Source organism: Zingiber officinale, chromosome 5B (genome assembly GCF_018446385.1).
Source record: "Zingiber officinale cultivar Zhangliang chromosome 5B, Zo_v1.1, whole genome shotgun sequence".
Lineage (NCBI taxonomy): Eukaryota > Viridiplantae > Streptophyta > Magnoliopsida > Zingiberales > Zingiberaceae > Zingiber > Zingiber officinale.
This window is the reverse complement of record NC_055995.1, coordinates 89,897,956-89,921,392: the sequence shown is the minus strand read 5'-3', so window position 1 is coordinate 89,921,392 and position 23,437 is coordinate 89,897,956. Positions and strand designations below refer to the sequence as shown.

The window sequence follows — 23,437 nt, the reverse complement described above, 5'->3', positions numbered from 1 at the left end:
TTAACATTCCAGTCATGTCATTCCGATAGCTCCGTCTTCTTAGATTCTCGACATGAACACCGGTATGAGGAAATGTAAGATTTATCTATTTCTTGATTACTCATTCTCTTTTCCTGATTTTAACTTGAGCGTCGAAGCACCAACGCCAAGAACACCTTTTCTAATTTTGTTTTGTAAGATTGAAGTCTTCCTTCTATCAATAGTCGCCCCATCCTCAACTTTCTAACTTTCCTAATTCGAACAGGATCAGAAGGCAAAGCTGGGAAGAAGAAGTAGAATTGAAAACTAGAACAACTTCTTCAATACTTACCCTCATATGTTTTTCTTAGAACGCTTATTCATCGTGTTGCTTTTAAGATCATTGTTTTTGGATGGCATTTATTGTCTAACAACCTGTTGAGAGATGTGATAAACTATAAAGGTGATTTTTCTTAAATTTGTTGACATTAGTGTCGATCTGTTTCTTCATTGCTGTAACTTTGTGCATCACAATTGAGTCTATGCAAATTTTGCTAAGGACTTTCAGTAATTCAAAGTTAAGTTCGATTCGAATAAACCAATAAAAACTGAAAAAAATTGATCAGTAAAAGATGAGAAACCCAACACGCAATCTGTTTATAAGCTATCACATCAACAGTTTATTATAAACTTTCTTTAAAAAAAATAAAATATGATAAAGAAATCAATCGTAATCGGCATCGGAGAAGCGAATCTTAAAGTCCATTTTGTTCCAATCATATACAAAATGATGATCCTATTTAATTTAATTTAATTTGTTTCTCCAATTCAATCGCGAGCGCACGTCACCACCGGGCTCGACTTCAGAAGCATCGCTGGCCGTCCATCATCCGGGCGAAATCGTTGAAGCAGACGAAGCCGTCGCCGTCGGTGTCGATGCCGTGGATCATCCGGCGGCAGTCGTCCAGGGAGCACCCCTCGTCGCCCAGCGTCTCCAACACGCGCCTCAGCTCCTCCGCCGAGATCTTCCCGTCGCCGTCGGAGTCGAAGACCGCGAAGGCCTCGCGCAGCTCCTCCTCCGCCTCCGGCGAAGGCTCCGCCAACAGCGCGGCGAGCTCGGCCTCGGTGAGGTCGACGCCGCCGCCGGCGTCGATGGGGCCCAGGCTGCGGAGCGCGGCCTCGAGATCTCGGGCGGTGAAGGAGGGCAGCAGGACGGAGCAAGGGGAAGCGGAAGCTTGGTGGGGGTGGAAGAGGGAGGAGGAGGAGGAGGTAGAGGAGTCGCCGTCCGTGGAGGCGTCGGAGGAGGAGCGACGAGAGGAGGACTTCTTGCCGCTCCTCTTGAAATGGGAGGCGAAGAAGGAGGGCACGGAAAGCTTCATGGCGGAATCGCTAGTCGCCTTCGTCGGCCTTCTCTTCTTCCTCTTCCTCGCCTTCGCCACGGTTTCGACGGAGGTTAAAAAGAAAGGAAGAGGGTGGCGGGAAGGGAGCTTCCACGAAGCTTCGCGCGCAGATTTCTTTTTACCCGCCGCATTGATTGGCATGGAATATTAATTAATAGTAATAATAATATAATAGTTTATCAAAAAATTGGTCCCACCAAATACTCTCTCACATATTATAAATTAATTTATAAAATAATTCTGACACAAAATAAAAAAACATCCTTTTTATTCAAAAATAACACCGAATCATTCTTTAAAAATAATAATAATAATAATAATAATAATAATAACATTATGATTATATCAAAATAAATCAGTAAACACTTACAATAGATAATTTAGAAAGATATTAAATCCAACATCTTACACTATAACCCCGAGGTAACACCAAATCTATCTAAAACTCATATAACAAGAATTGAGTAATTACCCTGATAATTATCTAATAATTAGACTGATAATCAAAAGGTTTAAAATTCGAATCTCAATTATTATGAATTATCGGAAATTTTTTCTTCGCGAAAAATGAACTAAGAATGTTGTGTTCATAAACACTTTTTAATTTATTCGAGGATTGATGGAAATTTTTTTTTAGAAGAGATTGATCATCTCAAGTTGATTTAAAAGTTAGATCATGTCAATTAAAAGAATTTGAGCAATTGATTAATAATCAAATTTAAGTATATTATTACTTTTTAATTAAGATCAATTTTTTTTAAGAAAGATCGAACATATTTAACTTATAAAAAATCAATTAATTTGGTGAACTTAAAAATTAAATTATATTTTTTTTAAAATACTTTTTAATAATTTCTATAGACATATTAATTTTTTTTATTAATCAATTAGAAATCTAAAATTCGAGACTCAGCTACAACATATTATTAAAAAAATTTCTCATTAATCAATCAGAGATATAGCGTTCGAAACTCAACTATGACATATTATTAAAAATTATTTTCATTAATAATTTTTTCTAGTTCTCTTTAATCCCACATCTTAATATTGATAACGGAAAAATTTTTATAAATATTTTGAGTCAGAACATTAGCAATCTTACTTTTCTCAAATTTTTTTTTAAACTAAATTCAAGTATTATATTAATTTTTTTTATAAGGAACGGTCTATAAGTCTATTATAATAACTTGTTATTGAGTCAGATTTTATTGTACTATTATATCAATTAATATTTAAGGTCATCAACTATCCAAATTATTGGATATTTAGGAAAAAAAAAATCAAATTTTCAAATTAACCGACCGTCAAAAATACTAAATTTCAAATGAGCTAGTTGCCATTCTAGAACTCCGTGAGACTTTGCCTAACACAAGGGTCAATAAAAGCAGCTAAAACTTGGGAGCGAATTCCATAGACGAAGGTGATTTGCGTTGGTTGGGCAGACACTCCACGCGCATTGGTTTCGCGCGGCCCCACCGCCGAGCTGTTTCCGGCAAGTGCACGCCGTGTCATGTCGCCTCTTGTCTTTGCGGTCCGCCCCTTCTCTCTTTTCCCCATCACCAACTAATGAAATGCCTTCTCCGTCCCTGTCTTCTCCACCTTTTACTTGTCGTGCTCCACTTGTCTATTTATAATTTGCTGACATTTCATCTACCACTCTTTTATATAATATATGTATAATAATAATATAGATATTCAGGTCTATGATCCCAATGTAAATGTGGAAGTACATACAATAGTTCACACAATGATTCAGCGAGATGAATTTCTTACCTTCCTGGAATTTTTTTTTGAACAGAAAAACCCCAAAATGTGTTTCTTACTGCACTATATCCCGGGTCATCTACCGTTCCTTTTGGACAACTAAATACATGGTCAGCCTTACAGTTTGCGATCCTATTCATCCTCCCATCAAGACTACTCAAAGAATAGTGGGAATTGACACATAAGAATAAGAGGCCAAACTGTGCTGTTTTCCACCCAAAGAGTAAAAAAATAAAATACAATTGAATGCACATATACAGTGTAATGTAAGATGTCGTAGTGTTCGTACCTTCTTGAGAAGTTCAAAATTGTATCATGTTGTGTGATCCTTTGAAGCAGCAAAGGACTTCAGAAGTAGCTTGATTGCATCTGCAATAGCTGAAGATGTGCCAGTATTTTCGCAATCATGGATTTTAAAGATGGATTTGCTTTCTGAGCTAGATCGATGAGAACGAGTTGAGCAGCTTCGCCGTACTTCTCTCTGTGGCCTTCGAGCCGAAAGATCCTCTCCAACATCCATATTGCTTTCTCTTGAGCCTTCAGATTACCGACTTCGAGGACTCTCACGAGTGCTTGCACTCCGGTTGCCTTTTCGATCGCGTTGCTTCCATTTTCCCAAATCTCATCCTTCAGTAGTGTTGCCAAAGCTTCGAGAACGGCCTCATCGGCTTCGCGGTCTTTGCCTTGGAGAATTTGTACTAGAGGAGACATAGCGCCGGCCTTGACCAAACAAAATGTAGTTTTCACGACGCAATTGCCATTATGGACATCACAAAACGTTTCAGATGATGAAGGAACACACAACCATCTGGCGGGCTTAACCTTGACCAAAGCCACAGTGTTCTGTGATAGCTGACCCAGTGAAACAGCAGCTTTAGATTTGGCAACTATAGAACCGCATGTAAGTAACTTCAACAAGCAAGAAATTACACCATGGGATGCCGATGTCCTTTGCAGTTTCTTATCCCAAGGTACGGTGAAGCGGACCATCACACCTGCAATGTTCTCGAGCAAACACATTTTTGTAGGATTTAAAGTCCTTGCGATGGTCGTATCGAATAGAGAGATCAAAACAGGGAGCAAATTTTCCTTCACGAGTATATCTGTGACTCTTTTGTCATTGAGGGGGAGGTTGCTTAGTATGCCAAGAGCAGCAGATTTTTCATTATCCGATGTTGACGCTGCGATAATATTAACTAGAAGGTTCAGATGTGCTACCCCAATCTGATCAAAACACTCGCCGGCAGGATCAAAATCTTTGGAGATGTGGACTAGTAAGTTTAAGGCTGCAATTCTGATCTGATTATTACTCTCAGTTAGGAAAGGTAAAAGCAGCTGCAGAGCGCCATTTTCTCTCATTTTAGTTCTGATTCTTTTGGCATTGGAGTGACTTGCAATTCTATTCAGCGCCTGAAAAAGATGGATCTGGATTGCAGGACTTGAATGGTTAAGAAGTGAAAGCATTTGTGGCGCCATACCCTTTTTAGTCAGAATCCGATCAGATTCAGCTATGTTTGCAAGTATAGCAGCTGCAGGTTCTCGAAGAGTCACGAGCACTGATGTGACAGAAAATAGGAGTTGAAGTAAATGTTCTATGGCACCTGAATCAATCAAACGCTTGATGTTCTCTTCTAATATAGAGAGATTGCGCAAGGCGCCCAATGCAGACAACTTAGCTTCAAGTTTGCCAGAGGTGAACATGTTTACAAGGGGTTCAATGGATCCCTCTTCTCCAAGAGTAGATCTTATCTGATCTGTTAGTTTCATTCTTGAAATTGCATTTGCCATAAGAATCTTGTTCATCTCAGAACCTGCTAATGCATTGTTAATTGAATGGATAAAGTTAGCAGAAGAAGAAGAAAAACTAATGTTAAACTTCAGAAATTTAAACAAATTGTAAAGGCTGGACAGAAACCAATTTGACATTCATCATGGACAGATGACATTCTCCATATTGGCAAAAGCACATCGTAAGATGAAATCTAGATAATGGTAGGATTTCATAGTTATTAATTACTCTTTCAGAATGTATGCCAAGCTCTGCCACCAAATTCAAACATTTATAAAAAGGCTACACTTGTAAAGAATCATCATTGTACTAGCTTCTCATGATTCAGTGTTGGTTGAGATTTAAAATAGTGATTTAGACTGCTACTAACAGGTTTTCTAATTAAAACCTTAAAACACCTGCAAGCAACTTGCAGCGCGTCAAGATTGAATAAACAAGGAGATAAATAAACTACTATTATGTATTTCCTGCACAACAATATCAGGTACTATTTCATGCATATATTTAAGTTGAACTCCAAGATTATTCAGAATTAAGATGTCTTATGACCTAATTGTTAATACATTCGGTGGAAAATTCTTGAAAAATAAAAGATGAATGTTGATGTAATGAAACTCCTTTAGTTAATTCACTTTTCTTTATAATTCTTTAGTTGTTATGAGTTTCATGACTGGCTCATGGATTCAAGACCTATGGAATTTCTTCAGTTTTAATGTAGCTTATGTCTAAAATTGAAAGATGCGAGCAGATAAAAAAAAACATGTAGAAGATTGACATAAAATTACCTTCCTTTAGGTATCGTACTAGTGGGCTGAAGTAACCAGCCTCAGCCATAAGGAGTACATTGTGAGCATTGCCTGATAAAACACCCAATAACCTTCCTGCATATTCAGATGCAATGCTATCTTCCCCATTTCGCAAAGTGACAAGCATCACCATACAACCTTGGATCCTACCAATCCTTTGTCGAACTTTTAGAACTTCAGACAAATCCAAAAGCAGCCCCACTGCTTCCCTACTCTCATCAACATTCCTCGATAAAGATCGCACTATAGTGGAAAGAGCTTCAACACCAGCCATTTTCTCCTGCAAGCTAAGAAATGTCATACACATGCCATACAGAGAACAAGATGTCCTACATCACATGATCAGAAACAATTTATCATATCCTAGCCAAGATAGTAGGAAGCAACAAAGGGTAGTGCAATCCTAACTCACAGAAGCAAAATAACAAACACATCGATTGCGAAGGGTGGAAAGAGCATAGATGTATCCAAAATCCTACCTTGTTCTCGGTGCTGTGCGATGCAAGCTTCCTGAGCACCTCAATCATCTTCACTCTGTTCTCGCCCTTGGTCACAGTCAATCGATTTAGCAGAGCAGGGATCAATGTTCCACCTTCTTCCCCCACAAATCCTTCTTCCGTGAGGACCACAATCTCAAAAAGAACCACCCAAAGCTCATCTTCATCCGCATTCTTAATCCGCACGACCAAGTCTTCGGCGTCGCCCAAAGCGGGGCCACCACCAACCTCCTCGATTGGGCCATCAAACCGCGCTTCCATCATCTCCCCCCGAAGCGCATCCATCTCGGTCCGAATCTCCACCGGCGCATCGGCCCACGCGCCGGCCAAGACGAGGAGGCCCCGCCCGAGGCATCGAGCGGCGCCCTCGACCAGCCTCACGGCGACGGAGGCGGCGTAGGAAGAAGCTCCGGCGGAAGATGCTCTCCCTGCGAGGGAGCGAGCGCGGCGGAGCTCGGCGCCCAGGGATTCAAGGGCGCTCACCCTGCTCGACGCGTCGGGCAACTCGCCGACCTCTTGCTGGAGCAGGAGGAGGGATTGGAGGACGGGGTTAATGCGGGCGACGAGAAAGGAGAAAACGAACATGGGGGCAGTGCAGCGGCGGGAAGAGGAGGGCGACGCGGCATCGGCAGGAGGGGCGGCGAGGGCGGCCGCCTCGTCGACGGCGTCCATGAGGCGGGAGAGAAGCCTGGCGACAGTCGCTGCGTCCTCCATTCTCTCGTAGCCGGAAGAAGTACTTTTCCGGCGAACCGGCGAGGAAGGCGGTTGAGATTTATAAAGGTGGATTAGGGCGAAGTAGAAGTGAAGTCAGAAGCGAGCGGATGGCACTTGGAGACCGCAAAGCCGAGGACGAGAAGAAGTCAAACGAACTTGTCGACGCGGGTCAACGTCATCCCCATCTTTACAATGACGTGGCGAAGACCGGTTCAAATTGAGTTGGACGGTGTAAGGATCTCCTGTACTCTCCCCGTCACCAACAACGTCATTCGCGTCCAATTCTGTCATCGTAACGACGGGTTCCACCAATACCAACCATTATACGAAAGGAAAAATGATGGACGATGTACTGAAGAGAACTGTTGATCTTACGCGTTCAATGTGCGGGGAGGAGGACGCAGGGAGTTGATCGAGTCAACCGAACCAAACGGAACGTTACAAACGTATCGCGTTTGGCTTGTAGCAACTGACCGTTTGTAGCGTGCGTTATTGAGCTTGGTAACGTGAACTGAACGTATGAGAAGACACTTGGATGTGACGGTCAACCGGATAAACTCAGATACCGGGAAAACAGAGATATCTAAGATGCAACGTTTTGTCCTTAAATAAATAAAGGGAAAATTAACACTTTTTTTTATTTATAATATAATATAAAATATCAATTTGTTTACCTCTATTTGTAACTAATAATAAATAAAAATAATCTGGTGACTTTCTAACATTTTTTAATTAGTAAAACCATAGAAACCCAATTCCTATCATACGAATAACTTTTAAAAACCATCAATTAAATCAAGATGTTGTCATGGGTGATCAAATTCTGAAATGGCAAAATGTCAACTCCAAAATTAAAAATTATTTTTTTGATATCTCACTTGGCATACCCCCCTTTTCTCAAAGACAAATAAAAATAAAATAACATTTATTTTTATTAAATAGTAATTTAATCACATTCAACCTGAGTTATTATATATTTAGGCTACGTTTGGTAGGATATAATCTATCTTCTAATATAATCTAGATTATATTATAAGGTTATTATTTTATTGGTTTAATCGATTACAACAAATAGTGATATTTTATAATCTAGATTACAAAGTAAATACTATGTAATCCGATTACATTAAGAAATCACTGTTTAATTAAAATTTAAATGTCGAATATACTCCTAGTCAGCCACCGCCCTCCGCCATCGCTTGTCACTCGCCATCGTCGGTTGCCTGCCGTCAGCCGCCCACCGTCGGTCGCTCGCCCGCCGCTGGCAGTGACTAGTGGTGACGGCCGCTAGTTGCCGGTGGCTGCCGCAAGCTTCGACAGAGGTGCGGCGGCTCGTCGGTAAAAGTCGTAGGATATTTTTATCATTTTATAATAATATGAATTATTTTTTATAAAAAATAATGGATATCAAACAAAAGAATGTAATATCTTTGCCAGGGGTCGATTCTCAGGAACTGGCGACCTGTGAATTATCCCGCCATGCGCCTATGACATGTGTACCTGCATGAATCTCCTTCCATATCCGTGGGACCGGCACTAGGGGGGCCGCTAAGGTAGCGGATCTATTTTTTTTGTAATCAAAGATTACATATATTAAATTATCAAACGTAGTAATGCCATCAATATTACATTACATTACATTACAAATTTAATTATATTACAAGCTTCATTATATTACACTCAACCAAATGTAGCCTTTAAATAATAGGAAAAAAAATTCAAATAATAATGATCCATTTCGGATATGATCCGACTGATAAAATGCTTCCTCCTTCCCTTTCCTTCCCCCTTTATTTTCTTTTCTCTACGTTTCCTCTTACTGCTTTCCTATTAAGTAAACCATCTAAATTATTCGTTTACTTAAATAAAATAAAAGACGAATTTTATACGCACATTAAAAAATAATAATTATTTCGAAAAGAGAGAAAATTAATTAGGAAAAGCTGAAATTTATTTATTTTTAAATAGTTTAAAATTAATTAATCGAATTAGAAAAAACGTTGGCACCTGCCTTCTTGTTGTTAAAGGCACAGCGGGAGGTGCCTTCACCTTCACGAGGTCATTCTCCTTCCGCTCTCTCGTCGCCTCCGGTCGCCGCCCTCCGCCGCAGCTCCTCCGCCACTTCGATCGCCTTTTCTGTATCGATCCATCTCTTCTCCGTCGCCTACGCTTCTCGGCCTCTGAACCCTAGAGCCGATCGATCACGCGCCGATCGACGTCAAGGAGGTTGTTGAACTCATGGCTGACTATCCGAATTGGTTGAAGTCTATGTCGAAATCCTCCACTTCCTCTTCGTCGTCCTCTTCCGGCGCTTCCGCGTTCAGGAAGCCGTTCTCCATCCTCCGATCGTTCTCTTACCACACCCATCGGCGCGCCTCGACGAGGACCCTTGCGAGGCGATTTGCCGACGAGCCGAAGCGCCCCAAGGTGGTTCTCTACTTCACCTCGCTCCGCAGCATCCGACGCACCTTCGAGGACTGCTGCGCTGTCCGCGCCATCCTCCGAGGCTTCCACGTCGCCGTCGACGAGCGCGATGTTTCCATGGACGCTTCGTTCCGCCGCGAGCTGCAGGAGTTGCTGGTGAAGGGCCGGCCGTTTGTTTTGCCACAGGTGTTTATTGGAAGTCGGTGGCTCGGCGGGTCGGAAGAGATCCGGCAGATGCACGAGGCTGGGGAGCTGGGGAAAATGCTCGAAGGAGTCGCCGCTCAGGACCCAGCGTTCGTCTGCGATGGCTGCGGTGGTATGCGGTTTGTCCCGTGCTCCAATTGCCATGGAAGCCGAAAGGTGTTTGTTGAGGAAGAAGGGAGAATGAGACGTTGTGAACTCTGCAACGAGAATGGATTGGTACGATGCTCTTACTGCTGTTCATGAATTTTTTTATTTTTTTTGTCATTGTCAAAGGGAGTAACTTTTACTGGGACTAGATTTGAAGATGATGAATGAATTAAAGAACAGATGATAGTTGGGGAAATGTTTTCGCTTTGATTTATGTTTGTTGATCTGGAAGAAGTCAGTTTATTTGCTTGAGTGGAATTTTACTCAATTTAGACGAATCCGAGAGTGCCTTTTTTATTTGGAGCTGATGGTTTCTCATTGCTAGTGCTGATTTTGAAAAGAGAAACACTGGTTCTTGTCTCAAAAGTGTGTTGGTGAAAGGAAAGAAATAAGCTGTTTGTATAATCCGATTGTACATATTGGTTTGCAGATAACATGCTCGATTGTTATTTCTTCTGGTGTGCAATGTTGAACAATGTTTGATATGAGTTGTATTTGAGATTGCCAAAGTTTATTTGGAATTAATGGCCTCTCTTTGATAGCTAGTGTTGATTATTATAAAGAAGTTACTGATTCTAATCTCACAAATGTGCTATAAAGAAATAAGTTCTGTGTCGGATATGGTTGTACTAGTTGGTTTGCTTATAACATGGTCTTTCCTTATTTCTTCTATTGTGCAACCTTGAATAATGGCTGTTTTGATGTTGAGCAGGTCATTTCCATTAACAGTTAAGCCATATAATGTTAATTTAAGTGCTTTTCTGAAGATTCATAAGTCTCCTACTCTGTGTTACAATCTTGATATTTTTGTTGAAGGTTCCATTGCATGGTTTGGATTTACATGGAGTTTTGGATATCTATTGTCAATAGTTTGATTCTCTTGTGAAAAAGAGTTTGAGTTGTTATTTTTTTTTTTTTTTTTTTTTTGCATATTCTTAATTTTTTATAGTCTAAGTTCTTATGTGTGATACATAAGAAAGATAAGATTGTTATTCTGGATTAAGTAATTGTTCTCTTCTTTTTTTTCACATTGTATATAAGTTTCTTATCAGGTGGATGAGAGAAATCATAACTACATGCATCTTAAGTACATGCAAGTGCATTCTTGGCATTGTGTGATAGTTAAGTATTTCTTGCAACTATCAATTAGAATGCCTTAACATTGCCATTACAACGATCCAGTACTGCTCCACCTTATTAGGCTCATGACTGCATCTGATTTTTAGTTGGAATGATTAATACCATCTTTTATTTCAATTTATGGAAACCTTAGATAACTCACTAGTTTGATCTATAGGTTATCTATACAATGATGCCTAGTTTGCATGCATCCTTTGCTTTTTATACCTTTCCTCTCTTGTTACCTGTTGATCTGTTCCTTTGTTTCTGCTTGTTGACATATTGAATTGATGTAATAACAATTGCAGACTAGTTATATAGTGAAACATGTGTCTACTGTATGATCAAAACAAGAAGATAGTAAACTTGTTTTATCATAAATTCATAATGACATTGCAGGATTTCTTCTGTCTTTATGCCAGTTTGCCTGAAACAACTAATTAGCTTATTATTTCCTTTTTGGTTTTTCTCGTCTGTTTATTATGAAAGTAAGATTGATTAATCTTCTTTCTCTCCTCACCTTTGACAATCATAAATCAGGCTGATAATAACCATGTGTGGGGTTTATGATCACAGACTTGAACCTTTCCAAACCAATTGCTGATAGGCTCAACCCTGGACCACCCTCCCCTTTTTGAGAGAAAGGATGTGGGGAAAAAAGGGAAGATAGTGGAAGATATTATATTCTTTGATTTGAGTCAAAGATATTTTATTCTTTTGAGACTGAGAAATCAAGGGAAGTAGAAGGAATTTTGCTTTCTTAAAGGTAAAGGGAGTTTTTTGGTCCCCAAATCATTTGATTGCTCAAGGTAGAGATGAGTAATTAAGATGATTAGAGAAGAATCCAACCTTCTTAACACCTTCTGCAAGAGGCAAATCATGCTAAATCTGAAAAGTGATAGCTGCTAAGATTTTTATTGTTAGGAAATTATTTAAACTAGCTCAATTACTTCCCATTTGATTGCATTTTTTGGTACTCATATTCCAAGCTACTGCATACATTTTTTTTTTTAACATCTTGGATCGCAAAAAGGGATTGTCTACAGATGAAAAACTGAATAGGGTAAAGGTTTAAACAACAACAATCTTGTATTTGAGTGATCTATGCTGAGTAGCAAAGACATGATGGTCTCTCATGCTTCATCAACAAAAGGCTTTAGGGTACCTTTTTATGCAAGTGCCTCTCATCATTCATGTCTTGAACAAAGAAAACAGTTTGCAACAATATAATGCCATCTATAATTCAACAACACAGTTTAGGATGTAGCTGACAATTTCTGCATGTCTGTTGGTGTATCGTGATTGAAGCTATACAACACAGATTCTTCTGTAAAATTCATCTCCACTGTTTTCTTAAGGTGATGTGTACACCATTTCAGATTGTGTTGCGAAGAAAAACAAACTATACCTTTTCCCATATGTTTTTCAGTTCATATGATTCTGAATTCTGATGACAACTTTAAGTCGAGTAAAAACATAAATTGAAAAGTGGGATTGGTGGTTGAAGATATTCTTATTATCGTCCCTGTTCACAATCACAATAATAAATCTTCAAGAAGAATCATAGGCATATGAACGTATGGATTCAACCTATATATACAATAGTGTAAAGATTACTGAGTATTTACTGGAAGCAGAAGAAGAAGGGCGGGAAAATTTTTTGCTGCATTCGCTTATGGCATTTACAGACAAGGTAATATATTGTGCTTTGCGATAAGAATATACTTTCCACACAAAAATAGCAGGATGAAAAAAAAGAATGATAAAGATCAGCTAAACCTACTTTGTATATCTCCGTTCGTCCATCTTTCACACGCCGAAGGCCAAACAAACTGATGGCTAAAGCTAATAGCATAGGAGCATCTGATTCCAGCATCAAATGCCGTCAGGAAAACGAGGAAGAGGTATGCATGGATATATTTTTAAGGTCCTTCATCGCTCCCAGCATTTGTAGGGAACCTGTTGACCATCCGCACGTTGTACTGCTCGTATACCCTGGCACGGTTCTCAGACCACCATTGTTCTGCTTGCTTTTCGCTGAATCTCTTCCGGCTGCATTTGGTGAAATCGAAGGTGATTACATTCTAAGAAATACAATGGTTTTCGTAAGCTCTAGAGTGCAAATAGTTTGGTACAGGGCTTTATTTTCAAACTTGAGAACAATAACCTAATTTGGCTGGCAATCAACAATCTTATACAGATTTGATTTGAAACCATAAAGACTTGTACGTACCTGAAACGAACCCTCTTGATATCTTTCATTCCACCAGGTAAAGAAGTAAGGGTAATATACACTCCAGTCTCGCGTTGTTCAACCCACTCGGCAGGAAGAAGAGCAGGGTTGGAAATTTTTTCCTTGCTTCCATTCCTTACTTCTGATGTCAAACCAATTTTACTAGAATTGCTTGCAGAAGAAGGCCCGTTTCCATACGAACCATTTGAATCTGGCTCGTGAGAAGCTGATGTGCTGATGCTCAACTGCTCAACAGTTGCTTCTGAAAAGTCGGATGCATCGGATGTAGCGGAACTAGGGTTGAATGATGACAGAGAAGGGAATTTATTGATTTTATTTGCTCCTGCTGGTAATCTCTCAGCCATGTCCTTTAACTATCAGTCAAGTAAGCAGACAAAAAATGAATATCCAGAGATATCAATAGTAGGAACAAGAAAATTAAAGGTGATATGGAGTTAGATCTAAATTAGTAACATTTTTCATGAATCATCCTCCTTTAAACACTTCACTCCAAAGCTTGCAGTAAAATTCTGTTGGGTTTATTTGATCCAATTAACAATTCCTGCAAGTAGCAAATTTCTCCTGAATACGTTTGTTAATGTTATCAGCTAGTAAAATTATTACAAAGATAATAGAGATCTTGCTCTTAATTCGGTGCTCCAGAAATCTTAAAGAAAAGACATCTTCAAGCATGATGCTGATAAGTGATAAGCATCCAGTACATAGTTAATGCAGATGGTTTCAATTAATCAATCTTAATATGGTCTAAGCTCTCAAATATGTTTTAAAAAAAATCATAGTGCTGACAATGTTGGACCAGGAAAAGACTGGTGGTACAAGTCTCAGTGCTATGATATAAATTATATGAACATCAGAAAGATGATTCAAGCAATTTTAACTGTGCCTCAAAATGCTGCCCTGTACTCATGGTACATATATCACAAATCAACTAGATAATGTCTAAAACTGGTAAATGCTGAGTGATATGCATGTGGTATAGTCACCTTGGTATATATCTACTATATAACAAAATCTTACTTCATGTACTACGATTGATGAAATAAATGCATATCGTGGGTGTGTTAGTATCATTGAACAACATTAAGATAAGTGGATTATGAGAAAATGTACTATATCAATTCCACTTGATATCTAGTAGAAAGAATCGCCAGAGCAAGAAGGAAAGTTCAAAAGAGTGGGTGCCAGATGGTGTTTTGTCAAAAACTAGGATGATTAGATAAAGGTGTAAGTATGCTAGGAAAACTGAAAGGTGAAGGAAAATCAGCTCGACTAGGAGACTTTGAAATTGAAATTCCTAGACTGTCGCAGCTTGTACATAATCATGGAAATGGAATTTGAGGGATTAACTTAACAAATGCAACCCTATAGTCAAATGTCCTCAAAGTGGCCCCGATAACTGTATGAATCTGAGATGAGTATTATTTACACAAAGATCTGTTGAAAAACTGAAAATATTTTCTAAGAGTTTTCAAATTGCTGGAAGTAAATTCTAAACACAAACTAATATTCTTACTTGTGCAGTAAATGACTTGATGACTTCTTTGGCTGCCTTGCATTTTGCAGTCTCCTCTCCTGCAATTGCAATTGCCTCCTTTAGTTGCTTAGCTGTTCTCTCCAACTCAACTTCTTGGAGTTGGGACTTGCGATTGAGATTTTCCACCTAAAAAGTTTTAGATAGAAGCATATTAAGACTGGATAGTCGCTCCTTTCCACATCCAGAAAATTCTTGCAGTAGAATTGTGATGCAAAATACCTAATCTACAACCAGATAAAATTGGCGGCCTAGGCAGGAAGTTGAGATAGCCACATGATGCTATTCTCAGACTTGTGGAACATAAATAACCAGAAATGTTTCTGCTTTCTTTTTCTTGTTAGTAACTATTGTCACTTATATGTCTCACACATTAAATTTGGGAAACCTATTGCAAACAATTACAAGTATGGGCACTGGGATGACTCAGAGGCTTCTTATGAAACCATAATCCAATGCAACAAATTGTCAGAGTATTATAGCACAACCATCTAATTGCTGGCCTTATTATTCTTCTCCAACATCTACATTCTCTACCTTCCAGAATTATACAATTGGACGGACATAAGTCTATTTCAGATTCATGTTCAAATGCATCATTTTTCAAAGAAATCGAGCATTTAGGTAGCCGAAATATTTGAATGAAGATTGATTATAAAAACTCTATTGTTTCCTGGCAGACATGCTACAAAAACAAAACAAAAAGTTCTTGTGAACTCGCCAATTACTAAACATATTGCATGCAAAATAAAACAAACCAGTCCAAATTAAATAAATTGATTCACAATTTCAAAAAAATATCATTTTTCACTCATTTTTTTCTGTTAAACATAGCCTAGAGTTTTTATAAAAGTCTATTGAACTTAGCTTATTTTGTCTGAGTCTTAATTCAACTAGATTTATCATAAAAGTCTATAAGAGGTTTCAACCTATTGTGTTATTTAAGATAATTTATTCATAAAAATATTCCCATGCTCTCATTATGTTTTCTCTCTCATTGCAAGATCACTAAGGCACACAACTCGTACTGCAACAATATTATTAAGTAGTTATTTTTTTAAAAAAAAACTATTGTCCGTTCCATGCAAAATATAAAATCTTAGAGCTCCTGCAAGAAAATTGACAGTGAATTATAATTACACGCTAAATGACAAGTAAATAGCTTTGATTAGTACTCAAGCTTCTAATTATCTATTACCTGAACTCTTAACCTGGTAACTTCTTGGCCAAGTTTTTCATTTGTAGTTTTCTCTTCCTGGATCATGAATTTTGAAGAACTAAGCCCACCAAGGGTTGGTGTCGGTGTAGTAGAACGAGGAGGGCTGGGATGTGCAGATGTTGGCGATGATGCCCTAGAAACAATTCGTGAACCAGGAACAGAAGCTGAGAAGAATTTTTTTGATGTTCCAAATACGGGATTAAAAGATTTTGAAATATTGAGGGCACTCCATTGTGAGTTTCCATTCGGGACTGGAGATACACAACTGCTACTGAAATCAAATTTCTTATCTCTCTTGAATGAGCTACTTTCCATTTGCTTAAAGGATGATGCTGATGGAAATTTAGAAACTTGCACATTTATAGGATCCAATTTGTCCTCCTCGATCATTTCAGTGAGATCCTGTGTTGAATTTCCTTTCCTGTTCATTAAAGAATGAGACAGAGAGTCAATTTCCAAGGACTTGCTTAGTTTGCTATAGCAGTGGTCACAGACACGATGTGGTTTTTTGGGATTAGGTGCCATAGAAGCCCTAAGAGATTTCTTTCTACTGCAGGAATGGCAAAAGACAAGTGCACAATTATAGCAGTTGTGCCGTTTCCTTTTGAAATTGAATGGCAAACGGCAACCTGAGCACATAGACTGATCGACACCAGAAAGCCATTTATGAATACAAATTGCTGCAGTAAAGCTAGCACCACAAACGATGCTTCTGACCTGTTTATCTTTCAGAGCTTCGACTAAGGTTGGGGAATTCCGGTCATCAGTATCACCATGTCCTAGTCGGCCATTAGCTCCTTTACCCCAGGTATACACTTCTGATCTTGAAGTCAAGACTGCAACATGATAATCGCCACATGAAATTTCCTCCACAAAACTTTTTAGTAGTTTTCCTTCAACACGAACAGGAAGCTTTCCATCTGCTTGGGCATTTCCAAGTTGACCATAAACTGAACTGCCCATTGTATAAACATGGCCAGAGGTAGTCAGTGCTACCGTCAGGCTGTGCCCGCAAGCAACCTGACAAAAATTAGGATCTATTAAGTGAGAAACACATGTAGGTAAGAGTCTAGATTCTTTGTCACCATGGCCAAGACGTCCTTTATCACCATCGCCCCATGTAAATAGTTTCCCTGAAGAGAAATTAGAAGATGAATTTCCAGAAATAACTTCTACGATAGCAGCAGTATGCCAAACACCACAAGCTACTCGCACAGTACGGAGGTCTTTAAGAGATTCTACTTCTTTAGGTATAGATATGCTTTTGCGATCCCCATGACCCAGCACACCGAAAGTTCCATCACCAAAAGTGAACAGTTGGCCTCCAGAGGTTACTACTGCTGTATTCCAAGGTCCACAAGAAACCGATGAGATACGTACACCCTCCAAAGGGCCAGTAACCATTTTTGGGAACCAGTGACTAAGTTCATTTCCATGTCCAAGTAGCCCAAAATTGTAAGTTCCATCACCCCATGTATAGAGCTCTCCAGATAGTGTAACAGCACAAGTATGATGTTCACCGCAGGCTACAAATTCAACATTTATGTTTACAAGAGAATCTACAAGTTTTGGCTGTGGCACATCGGCATCTACTCCATGCCCAAGCATACCACCTTTTTCCTCACCCCAAGTGTAAATCTCACCGTGCTTGGTTACAAGAGCAGCATGTCTCCTCCCACAAGAAACGTTCTGCACATCAAGTATGGCTGTAGACTCTAAAGCCTTTGGTAAAACAGAATCCATTTTAGCACCTGAACTGAAACCAATTCTAGAACTTCCGCAACCCAAAATTCCATCCCCAGTTCCTTCCCCCCATATGAATACATCACCAAGAGCATCACTGTCATCATGACCAGAGCCTTGACTGGATGAACTGATGGCACTTGACATGCTTACTCTGAATGCATCCACTGGAATGCCCCTGGGACAGCTATTTATGTTGTCCGAGTATCCTGATGACAGAGAATGGACTGATATAGCAGAATCTGATGTGAACAAAGCTTTTGAGGGCACTGCATATAGAACATCACAGAATGCCTTGTCTAAACCGTTCTTTGGTGGGCTTTCATATGGACTTCGAAGCTGAAGAATTTCAAATATTATGCTAAATTAACTAGAAACCGAGGAAATTTTCCTATGATAAACACAACAGATAAAAAAAGACAGTCCGATGCACGAATCTCTCGTCAATACGGGTCCCGGAAAAGAGTTGGACCACATCGGTCTATTGTACGCAACCTTATCTTGCATTGCAAAAGGTTGTTTCCACAACTTGAATCCATGACCACAAGGTCAAACAACAACAACTTTACTATTGTGTCAAAGCTCCTTTTCAAAAAAGATACAGTTAAAAAAAGAAATATATGAAAATCAACATACAAGAAGAGAACCTTTTGGATGCTATCTCCACTGTCAAATGGGGAGCTTAAAGGTGAACTTCTACAAGTGTATGTCTTTGGACTGTTTGCGCCTGATGATGCACCATTGCTTCTTGTTTCTGTTCTCCGCCTCGGATAGCGTGATATCAATGTCTTTAGACCAGCAAACCAGACTTCAGCTTCATCTTTATCTTTGCATATCTAGAAAATACAATATATATAATAAGTTTCAAGAGCCAATTAAGAGCAATATTCCACTGAGAGGAAGAAAATAGAAGGTGCTTTAATTACAACATGAAACAAGAAATGAGCACAAAGGTTATCATAAAAGTTTCAAGTGTCAATTTAAATAAAACAAAATGATATATAGTATGGATGAGAGAAATTTACAAGATCTAATGATCCATCATCATATATAAGAGAAAATGAATGGCATTCCTTCTCAGGTCGTGGATATCTCTGAAAAATTGCCTGAAAAGAGAATAATAGGTTTATGGTCAGTGTTTAGAAGCCAATGAAGCATTATACTAAGTGAAGCAGAATAATAAGGGACATCGGCAGCAAAAGTGCTGTCAGCATAGGAAGTAAAATAAAAGCATAACGTTTGAAATCTAATAATATATGTTGCTTTCATTAAGAAAATCAAGGCAATAGGAAAAATCATATAGATGCTTAAATCACAAACCATGAGCTTCACAAGGCTAAGCTTCATGCCTAATGCAAATTGATACCATCTGTTTACTTCTGCAAGTATAGACATCTTGCCATCTTCCAACAGTTTTCCATCTAATTTTGAAGCATTTTACTTCCATTCAAACTCAAGCTTGTTACTAAGCTCAATTAGAGTTCACATTGTACTTAAAATTTAATTAAAACAATGATCTAATAAATAAAATATTATTTTCCATTTTTAATATATTTAAAATTATCAAATATGTAAGGCACACATTATATTTTTATATATTTAAATATAAATATATTTAAAAAATCATAATCAAACTTTGGATAAGTTAATGAATAAATTTATTAATAAATTGTTCACAAGTTCTGTTCATGAATGTTACCAAGCCAAGGTCATTGATGTTCAAATTTGTTAGTTTGGTTAATTTACTTTTATATATCGAACAAACATAAACGAAGAATTATTGAATAGAGTATCGAGTTTATTCATGAAGAGCATATTCATTTAAAACCCTATACTCGTAGCCTTAAAAAAAAGCGCTTTTGATTGATAATTTATTGAAACTTATGTTGATTCTAAGTTTGAGGAGGTCAATAATATCAAAAGCTAAAGGTTTTAGGAAAAGGGCTCCATCTGTAGAATTCCCCTGGATCATACCGATGCCAAAATATTGCCTTTCCCTAGCTATTCCTGAATCTATTACAAACCTTAACAATATATGATTTAAAAAGTATGACATGATTATCAAATGCAATCATGGTCTGCTAATGAAGTTTCTAAAAGGTTACATGACAATTGTAGCCTTTACACATGAAGTGTCTGATTTGAAAGCACGATGATTCCTTAATTTTACAAGAACACAACATTGATGTAGGAAAACTAGAGTCAAAAATAGAAATTACTGTGCGCTGTCCAGGCATGATTCTTGACACATGACTTAATTTGAGGTGCTTCTCTTCTTTACCAGAGAGCCATATTAGAACAGTTTCATCCTGAAAATCAAATAGGCAAAGTGGCTTGAGCCTTGATGACAAATGTGCCATAATATTTTTCACTACAAAAGAAAATCAAAAGTAATTCTCATATAGATAAGCATTGTAAGAAAAACAAACACAGGTGATGCTGATTTACCAAAGGTCTAAACATAAAAGATAAGAAAAAAAAATACAAGGGTTCAAGTATCTGATGAATTGAAGAAGTTGTTGGGATGAAGCATTTTCATACCCATAAAAGATAGAAAAATTGTATAAGGGTTCAGGTATCTGATGAATTTTCAAGGACTTAAGTTAGTGGGATGAAGCATTTTCATAGCAAATTGACTGATTGTGCAATCTAAACTGTTCTTTTACTATTGCTAAATGAAAGCATAGGAGAGAGTCTCAAGAAAAGAGAACAAAAAGTAAGATACTACAGAGAGATATACTATGTCCATTCAGAACTTGCACAGAAACATACAAACAATTTTGGAGTATCTAAAATTGCATTCTACATGTTTATACGTCTCAAGGCAACTAAGGTTTCAATTTTTTTGTATCATGCCACATGATCTGCAAGGAACATATCATTGATGAATGACCAATAGGCGGCTACCCATATCTCTACTGATTTCCTTGCATACTAACCTATAATACCAGGAAGAATGCCTAATTACATATACTTGGTATAATGCAAAATATTCCACAACCCTGAGAGTTAAAAGTTATACTGTAAGGTAATCCATGTTGGAATTTTGATAAAACCAAATTTATGTAATTCATTTTAAAGATCATAATTGAAGATTGAAATTCTACAAACAATTTGCATCAAGCCATCAACCCAGCGTTATGTGAATGAACCACATAACAAACAAGGCAACCCATACAAAAGGTGACAAAACACCAAGCCTTTCAAATAATAAATTGAAGAGAACCTAAACAGTTGGTGATTAAAGGGGAGGGCTTCAAGTGATGACTCTAGTAACAAGGGAAAAAAACCATGCTATATGTTGGAAAGGCTAAGCCCTGAGCTGTTCCTAGTTTCCAGTATTGTTGTCCATCATTCCTTCTTGAGTTGTCCATCCTTTGAAACCAAACATTATGGAACAGAATCACATATATCAAGGGAGTGAAAATTTTCTTAAATTCTATAAACAATCTACCTTAGCTTGATGCCTAACAAAAAAAAAAAAAGGACTAATTTAGGGCATTTTGTATACAATCACAAATGTGTATTAAGCATTTACATCAGGATTACACAAAAGAAACTTACATTAGACAATCTAAATGGACAAAATTTGGGTTTTCCCCTTCGCCCATACTTCAGCAAATGTGTTCCTTTCTTAAGTGCAGTAATAGCCTACACAAGGCAAATTATTGGCATTAGAAAGATCCAGCTTCAGTAATAAAAAGAGACAGATATCAAAAGACCTATAGAAAAAAGAAAGAAATGCTATGGAATGTATAACACAAGTTGGAACTGTAAAACCAAGCATATGGAATGTATAATAGTCAAAAGGTGATGGATAAAACAAATCAAGATGCCGAGTATGCATCAGAACATCAGAAGGTATAAATGATAGATTACACAGTAAAGCATTATAAGTGACGTGAAAAGAGTTCAAAGTGACTTATCAACAATTTCAAGTGTAACACAAGCAATATACATGCTTCAGTCTGCAGATGAAGATATACCTGATATAGGTATATCTTCATCATCCAGGAGGGTTCTTCACTCCTTTCATAGGCGACCTAGGTTTTTGTGGAAACAGCCTCACATGGTTTGAAATTAGCAAAACTTATAAGATTCTCCCGCTTTGAACATCAATGAATACCCCAGTGTAGCTTGAAGCATGCAAGCCTAGTGCATATTTGCATAACAACAATATGTGCAAATTAGTATTTTGAGATATTTTGGAAAATTTTGCAAATTTTATATTGTGAAATACTAAGTTAAGCATTAGATCATTCATTTCGCATCTACATAAGTCAACAATGCAAACAGTTATTTTGTGTTCCGTTGTGGACAAAAAATTCAACACTTGGTACAAATTTACACGACGGGATTGTGTAGGTCATGTCACTTCTAGTTAGAAATATTAAAAGGTATTATCTACTGTATGAGGCAAACATTCTTTGATGTCAAAACAAGTTCAAAAGTCCAGAAAGAAAAGTATTAGCGTTGTACTACGAAAAGGCAAAGGAAACACCAACAGCCAATCGTGGAATTTCTCTATTCAAATGCAGAGTAGGATACCAGATGCAAACAAAAATTATTTATTTATGCCATAAAGCGACAGCAATTTGAAACTAGCAAGCAAACAGCCAAATGTAAACCGATAATTAAATAGGAAAGGAAAACATGCCAAAGTTTTCTGTGATATACAACCATGCAAACAAAACATTTCTTATTTCCCCGTTCTAATCCTCTATTGATTCCCTAAAAACTCGAGAGAGAGAAAAAAACCATGCAGATTCCGGAGCATTACCTGCTCGATGTCCCTCTCGGCGGTTGCAGCAGCCCTGCCCTGATCCACCGCGCCGGCCGCCGGCATCCCAGCCGCCAAAATCAACCACCAAACTCAACCTTTCGGCTGCCCCGGCACAAAAACACTTCGAAAACACAACCCAACCACTCTATTGAGTCCATAAGACTCTAATCATGATGAGAGCCGCAGGCACCAAGAAATGCTCCAAAGATTCCAACGATCCATCAAATTCCCACTCTAATGCAACACCTTGGACAGCGGATTCATCTTCTTGATGCGTTGCGCCGATCCAGAAGGAAACAAAGGAGACGAGATTAACAAAAGCACGCTCTCTCTCTCTCTCTCTCTCTCTCTCTCTCTCTCTCTCTAGCTCTCTCTCCGTGACTCCGTCTCTTGCACGCGCACTGTGCATTGCTTTGGCTTCTTTATTTTGGAATTTACTGCGTCATTTTGCATGAACACACCCAACATATAGAATATATCGGAAAACCTACAAATAATTGATCAAATAGTTTTAGGATATTCAAACATATTAGATATTAGATAAGTAGCCAGGTGAAATATAAAATGAATTAAAATATTAAAATTATTTATTCGAGCTTATTTGATTTATTTTTAGAAACTTGAGTTTAATTTAGACTGAATTTGAACTTGATTTATTTAGATATTATCAAACTCTCAATTAACACTTATTTTATTATTTGAAATTTTTACTTATTTGTTCATTTTAACATTTTTATTTATTTATTTATCATATTGTTCACGAATATTCACAAGTTGAATACATATGTATTAAATTTTATTTGTTTAGTTTAATAGTTATTCAAGTTTATTTATTTAATTGATATTTTATATATTAAATGAACATAAATAAACTCTTATCAAATCGAACATCAAATTTATTCACAGACGTTCACTTCATTTATCGTCCTCCTTCACCTACGAATCCCGTCACCACAAGCATAAGCAGTATGTTTATCGCCACTAGCAATGGTCGACTCCGTAGGACTCAAGAGAGGGGAGGGTGACATGGACTAGAATAGGATTAGGCAATTTTCAATTAGATCCATAACATATTTTTAAAAAAA

General features: G+C 37.9%; 4 protein-coding genes across 6 annotated transcripts; 1 reads left to right on the top strand and 3 right to left on the bottom strand.

The window, feature by feature from the left end:
* Nucleotides 1-703: 703 nt before the first annotated feature.
* LOC121984928 (probable calcium-binding protein CML36) lies at nt 704-1,514 on the bottom strand. The gene has a single exon (XM_042538111.1). It carries the CDS (start codon nt 1,497-1,499, stop codon nt 822-824), a length of 678 nt encoding a protein of 225 aa, XP_042394045.1. The 5' UTR covers nt 1,500-1,514; the 3' UTR covers nt 704-821.
* A 1,571-nt stretch (nt 1,515-3,085) lies between these two features.
* Nucleotides 3,086-7,025, bottom strand: LOC121984927 (U-box domain-containing protein 44-like). 2 transcript variants are annotated; one of them, XM_042538109.1, is made up of 3 exons: nt 6,197-7,025; nt 5,697-5,997; nt 3,086-4,936 (listed from the first exon to the last, which is right to left on the bottom strand). In XM_042538109.1, the coding sequence occupies exons 1-3, from the start codon at nt 6,926-6,928 to the stop codon at nt 3,471-3,473; spliced, it is 2,499 nt and encodes an 832-aa protein (XP_042394043.1). In that variant the 5' UTR covers nt 6,929-7,025; the 3' UTR covers nt 3,086-3,470. The 2 variants fall into 2 exon arrangements, with proteins under 2 accessions (XP_042394043.1, XP_042394044.1); XM_042538110.1 differs by having other exon boundaries at nt 3,086-4,933; nt 6,197-7,024.
* Nucleotides 7,026-8,955: 1,930 nt separating this feature from the next.
* Nucleotides 8,956-10,156, top strand: LOC121984926 (uncharacterized protein At5g39865-like). The gene has a single exon (XM_042538108.1). The coding sequence runs from the start codon at nt 9,167-9,169 to the stop codon at nt 9,797-9,799; it is 633 nt and encodes a 210-aa protein (XP_042394042.1). The 5' UTR covers nt 8,956-9,166; the 3' UTR covers nt 9,800-10,156.
* Nucleotides 10,157-12,466: 2,310 nt separating this feature from the next.
* LOC121984924 (PH, RCC1 and FYVE domains-containing protein 1-like) lies at nt 12,467-22,755 on the bottom strand. Of its 2 annotated transcripts, XM_042538104.1 has the most exons (9): nt 22,350-22,755; nt 21,134-21,220; nt 19,789-19,878; nt 18,595-18,675; nt 18,217-18,405; nt 15,806-17,908; nt 14,590-14,736; nt 13,056-13,429; nt 12,467-12,874 (listed from the first exon to the last, which is right to left on the bottom strand). In XM_042538104.1, exons 1-9 carry the CDS (start codon nt 22,413-22,415, stop codon nt 12,745-12,747), a joined length of 3,267 nt encoding a protein of 1,088 aa, XP_042394038.1. In that variant the 5' UTR covers nt 22,416-22,755; the 3' UTR covers nt 12,467-12,744. The 2 variants fall into 2 exon arrangements, with proteins under 2 accessions (XP_042394038.1, XP_042394040.1); XM_042538106.1 differs by lacking the exons at nt 12,467-12,874; nt 13,056-13,429 and adding an exon at nt 13,456-13,617.
* Nucleotides 22,756-23,437: the final 682 nt, after the last annotated feature.

Bases quoted from the DNA above. Each gene is read 5' to 3' on its own strand.
- LOC121984926 (XM_042538108.1), top strand. From the start codon at position 9,167: ATGGCTGACTATCCGAATTGGTTGAAGTCTATGTCGAAATCCTCCACT.
- LOC121984924 (XM_042538104.1), bottom strand. From the start codon at position 22,415: ATGCCGGCGGCCGGCGCGGTGGATCAGGGCAGGGCTGCTGCAACCGCC. The intron at 18,406-18,594 runs GTAAATTTCTCT...TGTATTTTCTAG, and splicing joins ATGATGGATCATTAGATCTT to ATATGCAAAGATAAAGATGA. The intron at 17,909-18,216 runs GTTCTCTTCTTG...GAAATTCTTCAG, and splicing joins GTGGAGATAGCATCCAAAAG to CTTCGAAGTCCATATGAAAG.
- LOC121984927 (XM_042538109.1), bottom strand. From the start codon at position 6,928: ATGGAGGACGCAGCGACTGTCGCCAGGCTTCTCTCCCGCCTCATGGAC. The intron at 5,998-6,196 runs GTAGGATTTTGG...CTTAGCTTGCAG, and splicing joins CGCACAGCACCGAGAACAAG to GAGAAAATGGCTGGTGTTGA. The intron at 4,937-5,696 runs GTAATTTTATGT...ACAATGCATTAG, and splicing joins AGTACGATACCTAAAGGAAG to CAGGTTCTGAGATGAACAAG.
- LOC121984928 (XM_042538111.1), bottom strand. From the start codon at position 1,499: ATGCCAATCAATGCGGCGGGTAAAAAGAAATCTGCGCGCGAAGCTTCG.